Raw genomic sequence first — 12,619 nt, 5'->3', positions numbered from 1 at the left:
GGACTCTGCTAGAGTCCACAGGAGACAGTCCTGCAGACTTTAGAAAAAAGGTGGGTTCTAGAGAAAAGATAATACAGGCTGGGGCTGTGTTTTAATCTCTGGGGCATATACTCAGAGCTGGGCCGAAGGAAGGGCAATATGCAGCCCCCTGACCATCCCTGGTCTGCCCACTCCTCCTATCTGGCCCTCCCAGATTTTATCCTGCTCCCCTGCATGCATCCCTAGGCTTCAGACTTTTGCAGCAAGGAATGGTGGTCCAGAAAGATGACCTTCCAAACTTGGCCTTCCAAACTTGGAGCAAGCATGATCTGGGCCTAACGCATTGCAGGGCAGCCATCTCTCTGCACACTCTCCAAGTCAGAGCCCTTTGGCCAGAGATGGCTGGCAGAAATTTACTTAACTGCCTTGTTCACTGGAGCAAATGCAGCTGTTTGACAATGTGCTGGTTCAGAGTACTGTAATTTCATGCTGGAGCTGCTGACAAATAACCAGAGCAACGGTTCACATTAGCAGGATGTTGAGACCTTTATAGACCAGGTTTGTTTAAAACAGCCCATGGTCTAGTCCTTCCGAAAGGCCACGTCTATGCCAGCGGACGTACAGCTGTATAGCTGTGAGCTGGAGCTGCTCTGTTCTGCCAAGAGAGAGAGAGAGAGAAAACGAGCTTCTGTGAACATCATAAAACCACCGCAAGGAGCAGCAGGAGCAGCTCTCCCACCAGCACAGTGCTGTGCACGTGAGCCCTTATGCCGGTGAAACGTATGTCACTTGGGGCGGGGGGTTTCCACACCCCTGAGCGACATACGTTTTGCTGACATACGTGGCAGTGTAGACATGGCCTGAGGCTCTGTCTACACCACTATAGTGCTTCAGTAAGTGCAGCCACTTCCTACAGCAATGAGAGAAGCTCTCCTGGCGTTGGCGGTCGTCCACCTCCCTGAGAGGCGGCAGCTCGGTCGATGGAAGAAGTCTTCTCAACCTACCATGGTCTACACTGGGGTTAGTTGGTTTAACAGTCTCTCAGGGGTGTGAAATGTCGCTATGCAGATGTAATGGTGTGGTGTAGACCAGCCCTGCATGTACAAGGAGTTTGGATGTGTAAAAACAAGCCCATTGGGAGAGCTCAACAAAGGCTTTTGCAAAATTCAGAAACATTCCATTTTCCTGTAACTCAGGAAGAGCTCAGGACCATGGACATTCCAGACTGCCTCTGATGGGTGACTTGTGGTAGGTGCCCAGAGGGCCAAGTGCCCCTCTAGCAAGGTCAAGTGCCCCCAGCAGCCAGCCTGGGTGGGGAGAGGAAGGAGCAGGGGCAGGGCCAGAGCCTCTCCTCTTCCAACCCCACTGCCTGGGAGAGTGCCTGGCTGTGGCAGCAGCAGGCTGCACCCCACCCAGACTCAGCGTCTGAGCATGCCTTGGGGGGCATGGGGGGAGTCCGACTCGCTCAGCCGCTGTCCTGGGGACCAAGCCTGGAGGGAGGCAGCCCGGCGCTCTCCCAGGCAGTGGCTCCAGGACCTGGCTGCCAGGAAGAGCCGGGGGGAGCCAGCGCAGCAGGAGGACAGAGCCCCCCCCAGGTAACGTGGGATTGGGAGGGGACGGGGAGAGCACAGGGGCCCCGAGCTGGGGGCAGGAGGGGAGGAGTCATGTGGGGAGGTCACGTGTCCGCCCCTTTGTGTCCCTCGAGACACCAGGCAATGGGATCCCCCGGCTCGGATGCTTGTTGGATGATAATCAGGACCAGCTGCCTCAGAAGAAGGTGCAAGAAACCTGTTGTATTAATTTCAGTGAAATAAATGGACACAGCCAGTCAAAGATGCTCACCTGACCCTGTCACTGTACAACACTGAGTTTTAAACCGAATGTGGGGTTCTGAGTACAGAGACCCCAGCTGGCTTAGTCACATGGAACACAAAACTACAAATCTCTCTGGCCTTTTATTAAAGATCGAGAAAAAGAAGGAAAAACAGCTAAAGCCTTAAAAATGAAAAGTGTTAAGTAAGGCTTTGAACAGCATCCCTTCTTCCTTTCCCTTAACTGTCGAGAGCTTTTAGAAGGAAAACCCCCCTGTCTGGCAGTCTCTTCGACATATGCAGTGTAGCTGTAGCTGTATAAGTCCCAGGAGATTAGTGAGACAAGGTGAACTGCACCCCCCTTAGCTCTCTAGCCCTTAGATGGATTAAAAGTGGGAAGAACTTTCCTGGTTTGGGACGCGTGAGACAGAAAAAAGGGAGATGAGCTGGAGCTGTTGCTGTTAAAGTCCGATCCTGTTTCCCAGAAAATAAAACAAACCAGACCCCAACGGGGAGAGAAAAGAACAGCTGGGAGAGAAAATGCAGCTTCTCTATAATGACGCCTGTTCAGATCCTGGCAGTGGCAGAGTGGCCCCCAGGACCCTGGCCAATTGGGGGGGCTCTGGAAAAATGGGCACCCCTGTGCCCTGACCTGCTCCACCCTCCCTGGCACTCCTGCCAGGGAGTGGGGAAGGGAGTGACCTCACAAGTGGAGAACCAGTGTTGACAGGGCCAATTCGATCAGGCTGGATGTAGACATGCAGGTGAATGAGCAACACTATCAGAGGACCCAACCACATCCGCCACACCATCAGGGGCTCGTTCACCTGCACGTCCACCAATGTGATCTGTGCCGTCATGCGCCAGCAGTGCCCCTCTGCCATGGACATTGGCCAGACCGGACAGTCCCTATGTAAAAGAATAAATGGACACAAATCGGACATCAGGAATGGTAACATACAAAAGCCAGTAGGCGAACACTTCAATCTTCCTGGACATTCTATAACAGATTTGAAAGTAGCTATACTTGAACAAAAAAACTTCAGAAATTGACTTCAAAGAGAAACAGCAGAACTAAAATTCATTTGCAAATTTAACACCATTAATTTGGGCTTGAATAGGGACTGGGAGTGGCTGTCCCATTACAAAAGCAGCTTTGCCACTCCTGGAATTAACACCTCCTCATCTATTATTGGGTGTGGATTACATCCACCCTGATTGAATTCATAGAATCTCAGGGTTGGAGAGGACCTCAGGAGGTCATCTAGTCCAACCCCCCTGCTCAAAGCAGGACCAATCCCCAAATTTTGACCCAGATCCCTAAATGGCCCCCTCAAGGATTGAACTCACAAGCCTAGGTTTAGCAGGCCAATACTCAAACCACTGAGCTATCCTTCCCCAGGCCAACACTAGCTCTCTGCTTGTGAGGTAACTCCCTTCCCTTCATGTGTCAGTATATAATGCCTGCATCTGTAATTTTCACTCCATGCATCTGAAGAAGTGGGTTTTACCCACAAAAGCTTATGCCCTAATAAATCTGTTCGTCTTTAAGGTGCCACCAGATTCCTTAAAATTTGTTGCCTTTCAGTTTCACTGACTGTCTCATTTATGAGTCATAGACCATTATGATCTGACTTCCTGCCTGACATGGTCCGGAGAATCTGAGAACTCCTGGGTCACCTTATCTAACCCTCTGTCATGTCACTGCTTATTTCTCTTGTCTCTGAGGCCTCACATGAAGTCTCTCCAGGCCTCTAACCATTTCTGTTGCCCATTTCAAATGGCATGACCAGCATTGGACATGGAATCCCAGGCGGAAGACGCCCAGTGATTGATATAATGGCTGACACGACCCTATTTTCAGCATTGTTCTCCGTTCCTGTCATAATGGAAGAGAACATGTTGTTTGCTCCTTGTCCAGCCCTGTGCACTGAGCAGATGATTGAGCTCAATGAGCTTAAGTGGATTGGAGTTCAGGACCTTGGCGGGGTGGCAAGCACCCTGCAGATCTCATGGCCAGTGGGGGCTCTGCCGGAGCAAGCACTGCATGGAGCTGGTGACTCGGGCGGTCTTTGCCAGAGACATGTCTTGTGCAGTTCAGTTGTGAGAGTTCGCTGAGCATGTTCTTTTCTCTTTCAGTCTGATGTCCAGCTTGGCCACCATAGACTCCAAGGCCTGTGGGAAGATGGGGTTGATCACACTCACCTATTATCTTTGGACTACATTCATGGCTGTGACTGTTGGGATTGTGCTTGTGATCAACATTCATCCGGGCGCTGCTGCCCAAAAGGAGGAGTATACCGTGGGCAACGTGGTGTTAAGCTCTGCAGACGCCTTACTGGATTTAATCAGGTACTCTCTAGCACCTTCTGGAATAGCCCTGATTTTATAAATACGGGTCCTGTTTTATTGTTTACAGCCAAGATCTTCACACGGTAAATAAGCTTTTAACAAGACTAATGGCTCAAAGAACATTTAAGAAGAAATTGGCCAAATTCAGCCCTGGAGTAAGTGGGTACAACTCCAGGCATTTCACCAGCGGGCACTTGTTCACACTACAATTGACTCTGACTGCAATCCATGCAGCAACATCGATGCCTAAACCCCTCTGCGCAGCACCATAACGACCCCCAGAACTCCCATTCAGCTGCTGCCTAACCCTGTGGGCACCTAAACTGCCTCAGCACCTCACTCTCTGCAGTAAAAGTTCCCTAGACAGTAGATACCCAAATTTTAGACTGTGGGGCGAGCATGCTGCCGCCTCTCTAGGCATCCAGACACCAATCTCCTGCGTTAAGCCCCAGAACAAGTCATGAACTGGGGGGAGACCGGCATTCGGCTCCCTAAGTTGTGCGCAGAGCCCAATCTGTATGTGGTCTCTGAGCAGCCCTGCTAGATCGGGCCCCACTCAAAACCTGGCTGGAGGAGGAGGCGGCACTAGTACCCACCCACCTTACAACCTTTAGCCCAGTGGTTAGCACACTCACCTGGGGTGTAGCAACACCAGGTTCAATCCCCCTCTCTGCCAGGGTAGTGAAAGGGTTTGAAGAGGGGCCTCCCACCTCTTAGGAGAGCGTGCTACCCACTGAGCTGGGGATGTTGGGTCCCTGAAGCTGGTCTACTGTGGCTCAATTACAAAAAAGTGACTGGAGGAAGGGGACTGGGCCCCCGGGGTCTCCCACCTCAGGGCCTGAACCACCAGGCCACAGAGTGATTTTGAGTCTCTCCGGCCCCGTGGCCATTCCACTGTGGATAAACACTTAGTTATCGTGGAGAGGAAGGTGGGAGTGAGTGCAAGAGAGGCACTCTGTAGTCCAGTGGTTGGGCACCCATCCGGGATGGCGGAGACGCCTGTTCAGATCCTGGCAGTGGAGGATTGGCCCCCAGGACCCTGGCCAATTGGGGGGACTCTGGAAAAATGGGCACCCCTGTGCCCTGACCTGCTCCACCATCCCTGGCGCTCATGCCAGGGAGTGGGGGAAGCCCCTGTGCCCTGACCCCATTTCCCCAGCAGGAGCAGGGGGAGGGGGGCACCCTCTTGCTCTGGCCCAGCACCCTACACATCCGTAATCCACCTCTGGATCCTGGTTCCCCTCTGGCAGAGATGGGGGAGCTGAACCTGGACATCACACATCCCAGGTGAGTGCTGCAACCACTGGGCTAAAAGTTAAGGTGGCCGTCACCACTGCTCCTCTGCTGGCTGTTCAGTGTGGGCCGGGGTCATCGTGTAGGAGCCGAGGCACCTAACTCAGTGTTGTTCCTGTGATTTTCTAGGTGCCCAAAAGTTAGGTGCTGTGACACTGGGCACTGCAAAGCCCACAGCCTTCCGTGGATCCCACCCCAGGTGTCTACGGTCAGTGCAGTGAGGGGGCGCTGCTCTTGCCCAGCTGCCACCGAGAAGTCACTCCCTCAGCTGCAGCCTTCTGCTTTCTCCTTTCTCCCCACGGGCAGGGGGCCCTGCGATGAATGCACTCATCATGAGCCCCAACAAAGTCAGTTAATTCTTTTCTTCCCCCCACAACACCCCCCATCAACTCATCATCTCCCCCACGTGCATGCACTGAGTCAGCTGCCCTCCCTCTCCTGAGAGATACCCCAGTGGGGGGCAGGTGATAGCCCCACAGCCACTCGCCCTGGGGCATATGCTCAGGGAGGGCAGCTTTGAGTTCCAGCCTGGCCTCCACAGGAGCCCCACTGGCAGAAACTGCCCATGTTATTTACTCCTCATAACATAAGAACCAGGGGTCACCGAAGGAAATTAATAGGCAGCAGGTTAAAAAAAAATAAAAGGAAGTATTCACACAACACACAGTCAACCTGTGGAACTCCTTGCCAAAGGATGTTGTGAAGGCCAAGACTATAACAGAGTTAAAAAAAGAACTAGATAAGTTCATGGAGGATAGGTCCATCAATGGCTATTAGCCAAGATAAGCAGGGATGGTGTCCCTAGCCTCTGTTTGCCAGAGGCTGGAAATGAGCAACAGGGGATGGATCACTTGATGATTCCCTGTTCTGTTCATTCCCTCTGTGGCACCTGGCATTGGCCACAGTCAGAAGACAGGAGACTGAGCTAGATGGACCTTTTGTCTGACCCAGTGCGGCTGTTCTTATGTTCATGGATGGAGTCATGATGAGTGCAGCTCTTGGGCACCCTGGCCACCATCTTCCTTCCACTCTCCCACTTCAGCCAGCCGGCTGCAGGCCTCTAGCAAGGGCTCTGAGTGGCTTGTGTCTGGCAGCCAGGCTTTGGCAGGAGTGACCAGAGCACAGCCAGTGACATGAAGGGAGCAGGTTATTAAGAGCTCAATGAATTCTGAAATGTAGAGAAATAGTTTGTGTGCCATGTAGTTGTAGCCCAGGATATTAGAGAGACTCGGTGGGTGAGGGAATATCTTTTATTGAATCAACTTCTGGTGGTGAGAGAGACACACTTTTGAGACACACAGAGCTCTTCTTCTGGCCTGGGAAAGGAACTACATCAAAACTCACAGGAAAATGCAAGGGGGAACAGCTTGTTTAGCATAAGCAGTTAGCACATATTGTAAGGGACCATTCAAGGTACGGTGGCCCGTTAACACCTCTGCAGTCAGAGGACAAAAAGAGGGGGTTCGTGGGTTACAGACTGTTGCAATGAACAATAAGGGTGTGTCTACACGGGCAGAGTGGGAGCGCCGGGAGTTCCAGCGCCGCTCAGAGCGCGCTGAAGGGAAGCCGCTGTGGTGTGTTCACACTGTCAGCTGCCTGCGCAATAGCGTGTTCACCCTTGTGGCACTTGCAGCGGTATTCGGAGCAGTGCACTCTGGGCAGCTGTCCCACCGAGCATCTCTTCCTCTTCTGCCGCTAAGAGTTGTGGGAAGGCGGAGGGGGTCATGGGGCATCCTGGGTTCTGTCCCAGTGACCCATGATGCATTGCTTCGCATCCCAGTGCTCCCTGGGCTTCCGTCCGCATTTGGTGCCATCTTTCATAGAATCATAGAATATCAGGGTTGGAAGGGACCTCAGGAGGTATCTAGTCCAACCCCCTGCTCAAAGCAGGACCGATCTCCAACTAAATCATCAATGGTTTGTGCGCTGCGTGCTCTGTCTCTTCGGGCTGCAGGAATGGATCCCGCACTGCTGACCAGTATGCTGCTTGCTCTGACCAGCACATCATGAGTGGCAGTGGAGTTATTCCTTAAACTACAGAGGCAAGAGGAATGTGACATTGATCTTGCCACACGTAGTAGCTACGACACGAGATTGCTTGTGGCATTCATGGAGGTGCTGACCACCGTGGAATGCCGCTTTTGGGCTCAGGAAACAAGCACTGAGTGGAGGGATCACATCGTCATGTACATCTGGGATGATGAGCAGTGGCTGCAGAACTTTTGGATGAGGAAAGCCACATTCATGGGACTGTGTGATGAGCTCGCCCCAGCCTTGCAGCACAAGGACACGAGAATGAGAGCTGCCCTGTTGCCGGAGAAGCACATGGCGATTGCACTGTGGAAGCTGGCTACTCCAGACTGCTACCGATTGGTTGCTAACCAGTTCGGAGTGGGAAAGTTGACCATTGGACTTGTGTTGACTGAAGTGTGCCGGGCCATTAATCGCATCCTGCTCCAGAAGACCGTGACTGTGGGCAATGTGCGTGACATTGTGGATGGCTTTGCACAAATGGGCTTCCCTAACTGCGGAGGGGTGATCAATGGCAAGCATATTCCAATTCTGGCACCAGATCACCTAGCCACCGAGTACGTTAATTGGAAGGGGTATTTCTCTATGGTTTTCCGGGTGCTTGTAGATCACTGGGGGCATTTCACAGACATTAACGCAGGCTGGCCTGGAAAGGTGCATGACGCACACATCTTTTGGAACACTGGCCTATTCAGGAAGCTGCAAGCAGGGACTTTCTTCCTGCACCAGAAAATCACCATAGAGGAAGTCAAAATGCCCATTGTGATCCTGAGAGACCCTGCCTACCCCTTAAGGCCATGGCTTATGAAGCCATACATGGGACAGCAGCCAGGAGCAGTTCAACAACAAGCTGAGCAAGTGCAGAATGACTGTGGAGTGCGCTTTTGGCCTTTTAAAGGCCTGCTGGTGCTGCCGCTGTGGGAGGCTGGACCTGGCCGATGACAATAATCCTAGGCTTATAGCCACGTGCTGGACGCTCCGTAACATTTGTGCAGGGAAGGGTGAAAGCTTCACTCAGGGCTGGATCGCAGAGGCTCAGCGCCTGGAGGCTGAGTTTAAACAGCCAGAGATCAGGGCTATTAGAGGGGCACAGCACGAGGCCATAAGGATCAGGGATGCCTTGAGGCAGCAATTTGAAGCTGAAAGCCACTATTATTTGTTGCTATGCTTGGGAGTGCAATGCTCATAATGCTAGGAGGTGATTGTGATCGGTGCAGACGATGCAATATGAAGATTTAACATCATCGTCTGTTGCTTTGCAGCGCTGTACCCCCGGCGCAGGGAGCTCGACGCCTCTCATCGGGGTGGGTTTTTTAGAGCGCTGCAACTGCGCAGTTTCTGCGCACTCAGGGGCTTGGCTGTGTGCTCACCTCGGGAGTTACCGCGCTCACAGCTGCTTTACTGCGCAGAGACTTGCCAGTGTAGACAGGGCCTAAATCCAGTGTCTCTTGTCAGTCCGTGATTTTTAGTGTCTAGTAGAGTAATTTAAACTCCCAGGGGATGGGGTGTTTTTGTCTTTTGTCATTTTCCTGTGTAAGTGCATTTGAGAGTGTAGTGATTGTCTGATTTCATAGAATCATAGAATCATAGAATATCAGGGTTGGAAGGGACCTCAGGAGGTCATCTAGTCCAACCCCCTGCTCAAAAGCAGGACCCATACCCAATTAAATCATCCCAGCCAGGGCTTTGTCAAGCCTGACCTTAAAAACTTCTAAGGAAGGAGATTCCACCACCTCCCTAGGTAATGCATTCCAGTGTTTCACCACCCTCCTAGTGAAAAAGTTTTTCCTAATATCCAACCTAAACCTCCCCCACTGCAACTTGAGACCATTACACCTTGTCCTGTCCTCTTCCACCACTGAGAATAGTCTAGAACCATCCTCTCTGGAACTACCTCTCAGGTAGTTGAAAGCAGCTATCAAATCGCCCCTCATTCTTCTCTTCTGCAGACTAAACAATCCCAGTTCCCTCAGCCTCTCCTCATAACTCATGTGTTCCAGACCCCTAATCATTTTTGTTGCCCTTCGCTGGACTCTCTCCAATTTATCCACATCCTTCTTGTAGTGTGGGGCCCAAAACTGGACACAGTACTCCAGATGAGGCCTCAGCAATGTCGAATAGAGGGGGACGATCATGTCCCTCGATCTGCTCACTATGCCCCTACTTATACATCCCAAAATGCCATTGGCCTTCTTGGCAACAAGGGCACACTGCTGGCTCATATCCAGCTTCTTGTCCACTGTAACTCCTAGGTCCTTTTCCGCAGAACTGCTGCCTAGCCATTCGGTTCCTAGTCTGCAGCTGTGCATTGGGTTCTTCCGTCCTAAGTGCAGGACCCTGCACTTATCCTTATTGAACCTCATCAGATTTCTTTTGGCCCAATCCTCCAATTTGTCTAGGTCCCTCTGTATCCTATCCCTGCCCTCCAGCGTATCTACCGCTCCTCCCAGTTTAGTATCATCCGCAAATTTGCTGAGAGTGCAATCCACACCATCCTCCAGATCATTTATGAAGATATTGAACAAAACCGGCCCCAGGACTGACCCCTGGGGCACTCCACTTGACACCGGCTGCCAACTAGACATGGAGCCATTGATCACTACCCGTTGAGCCCAACAATCTAGCCAACTTTCTACCCACCTTATGGTGCATTCATCCAGCCCATACTTCCTTAACTTGCTGACAAGAATACTGTGGGAGACCGTGTCAAAAGCTTTGCTAAAGTCAAGATACAATACATCCACTGCTTTCCCTTCATCCACAGAACCAGTAATCTCATCATAGAAGGCGATTAGATTAGTCAGGCATGGCCTTCCCTTGGTGAATCCATGCTGACTGTTCCTGATCACTTTCCTCTCATGTAAGTGCTTCAGTATTGATTCTTTGAGGACCTGCTCCATGATTTTTCCGGGGACTGAAGTGAGGCTGACTGGCCTGTAGTTCCCAGGATCCTCCTTCTTCCCTTTTTTAAAGATTGGCACTACATTAGCCTTTTTCCAGTCATCCGGGACTTCCCCCGTTCGCCACGAGTTTTCAAAGATAATGGCCAATGGCTCTGCAATCACAGCCGCCAGTTCCTTTAGCACTCTCGGATGCAACTCGTCCAGCCCCATGGACTTGTGCACGTCCAGCTTTTCTAAATAGTCCCTAACCACCTCTATCTCCACAGAGGGCTGGCCATCTATTCCCCATGTTGTGATGCCCAGCACAGCAGTCTGGGAGCTGACCTTGTTCGCGAAGACAGAGGCAAAACAATCATTGAGTACGTTAGCTTTTTCCACATCCTCCGTCACTAGGTTGCCTCCCTCATTCATTAAGGGGCCCACACTTTCCTTGGCTTTCTTCTTGTTGCCAACATACCTGAAGAAACCCTTCTTGTTACTCTTAACATCTCTTGCTAGCTGCAGCTCCAGGTGCGATTTGGCCCTCCTAATTTCATTCCTACATGCCCGAGCAATATTTTTATACTCTTCCCTGGTCATATGTCCAACCTTCCACTTCTTGTAAGCTTCTTTTTTATGCTTAAGATCCGCTAGGATTTCACCGTTAAGCCAAGCTGGTCGCCTGCCATATTTACTATTCTTTCGACACATCGGGATGGTTTGTCCCTGTAACCTCAACAGGGATTCCTTGAAATACAGCCAGCTCTCCTGGACTCCTTTCCCCTTCATGTTAGTCCCCCCAGGGGATCCTACCCATCCGTTCCCTGAGGGAGTCGAAGTCTGCTTTCCTGAAGTCCAGGGTCCATATCCTGCTGCTTAGCTTTCTTCCCTGTATCAGGATCCTGAACTCAACCAACTCATGGTCACTGCCTCCCAGATTCCCATTCACTTTTGCTTCCCCTACTAATTCTTCCCGGTTTGTGAGCAGCAGGTCAAGAAAAGCTCCCCCCCTAGTTGGCTCCTCTAGCACTTGCACCAGGAAATTGTCCCCTACGCTTTCCAAAAACTTCCTGGATTGTCTATGCACTGCTGTACTGCTCTCCCAGCAGATATCAGGAAAATTAAAGTCACCCATGAGAACCAGGGCATGAGATCTAGTAGCTTCCGCGAGCTGCCGGAAGAAAGCCTCATCCACCTCATCCCCCTGGTCCGGTGGTCTATAGCAGACTCCCACCACTACATCACTCCTGTTGCTCACACTTCTAAACTTAATCCAGAGACACTCAGGTTTTTCTGCAGTATCGTACCGGAGCTCTGAGCAGTCATACTGCTCCCTTACATACAGTGCTACTCCCCCACCTTTTCTGCCCTGCCTGTCCTTCCTGAACAGTTTATAACCATCCATGACAGTACTCCAGTCATGTGAGTTATCCCACCAAGTCTCTGTTATTCCAATCACGTCATTTCACCCACACAGCTGTTTTGTGGGCATTGTTAGTGCACTGGACGAGGTACAGGAGATGTTGTGATAGGCGTGTGTAGGATCCATAGATCCTGAAAGGTGTGTTGTGGGGGGTGTTGATCATCATAGCAGTGGAGATATGGCTGCAGGTTTTGCATCTGTTGTTCTGGCAGGGTCTGGTGCTGCTTTGAGTTGGTGGGTCCTGATCAATGGAGAGCTTACTTCTGATGCTGAGCTTGGAGAGGTTACAGGGTGTTTGAAGGTCAGAAGTGGGGGTTCAGGAAAAATTTCTTTCAGGATGGGGTCCCCATCAAATATGGGTTGTAGTTGTTTGATGATACCCTATATGGGTTCCAGACTGGGGTGGTAGGTGACAACTAGGGGTGTGGGGTCAGAAGGGGTTTTATTTCTGTATTGAAGCAGGTTCTCTCAGGGCACTTGGGTGGCCCAGTCCATGATCCAATCTACTTCTCTGGTGGGGTGCCCTTGTTTGGCGAAGGCGGTTTCAAGCGTGTTAAGGTCTATATCCCGGACTTTCTCCTCTGAGCATATTCTGTGGTATGTGAATGCCTGGCTGCAGCGAACAGATTTCTTGGTGTGTTTGGGATGGTTACTGGACATGTGAAGGTAGGTGTGGTGATTGTGTGTTTCTTGTATATAGTTGTCTGTAGGATTCCTTTGTTGAAGCTGATTGTGGTGGCCGGGAAGTTGATGCTGGCGTGGGACTGTCCCAGAGAGAGTTTAGTGGACGTGTGGCGGTGGTTGAAGTTGTTGTGAAAATCTGTGAGGGAGTTTAAGTCGTCTGTCCA

At 51.3% G+C, this 12,619-nt stretch overlaps 1 protein-coding gene across 1 annotated transcript in view; it reads left to right on the top strand.

Annotated features, from left to right (window-relative positions):
* The window catches only part of LOC311512929 (excitatory amino acid transporter 5-like), a gene marked incomplete at its 5' end in the record, with an annotated part of 77,231 nt that overhangs the window by 21,498 nt on the left and 43,114 nt on the right, over positions 1-12,619 (top strand). Inside the window, one exon of the mRNA XM_084614386.1 lies at positions 3,930-4,142. Within this exon, the coding sequence (XP_084470512.1) occupies positions 3,930-4,142 (213 nt within the window). The remainder of the gene's footprint in view (positions 1-3,929; positions 4,143-12,619) is intronic.

Source organism: Lepidochelys olivacea (genome assembly GCF_965140295.1).
Source record: "Lepidochelys olivacea isolate rLepOli2 genome assembly, chromosome: 25".
NCBI classification, from domain to species: domain Eukaryota; kingdom Metazoa; phylum Chordata; order Testudines; family Cheloniidae; genus Lepidochelys; species Lepidochelys olivacea.
Note: the sequence above shows the minus strand (reverse complement) of the source record. Positions and strands in the feature narration are given on the sequence as shown.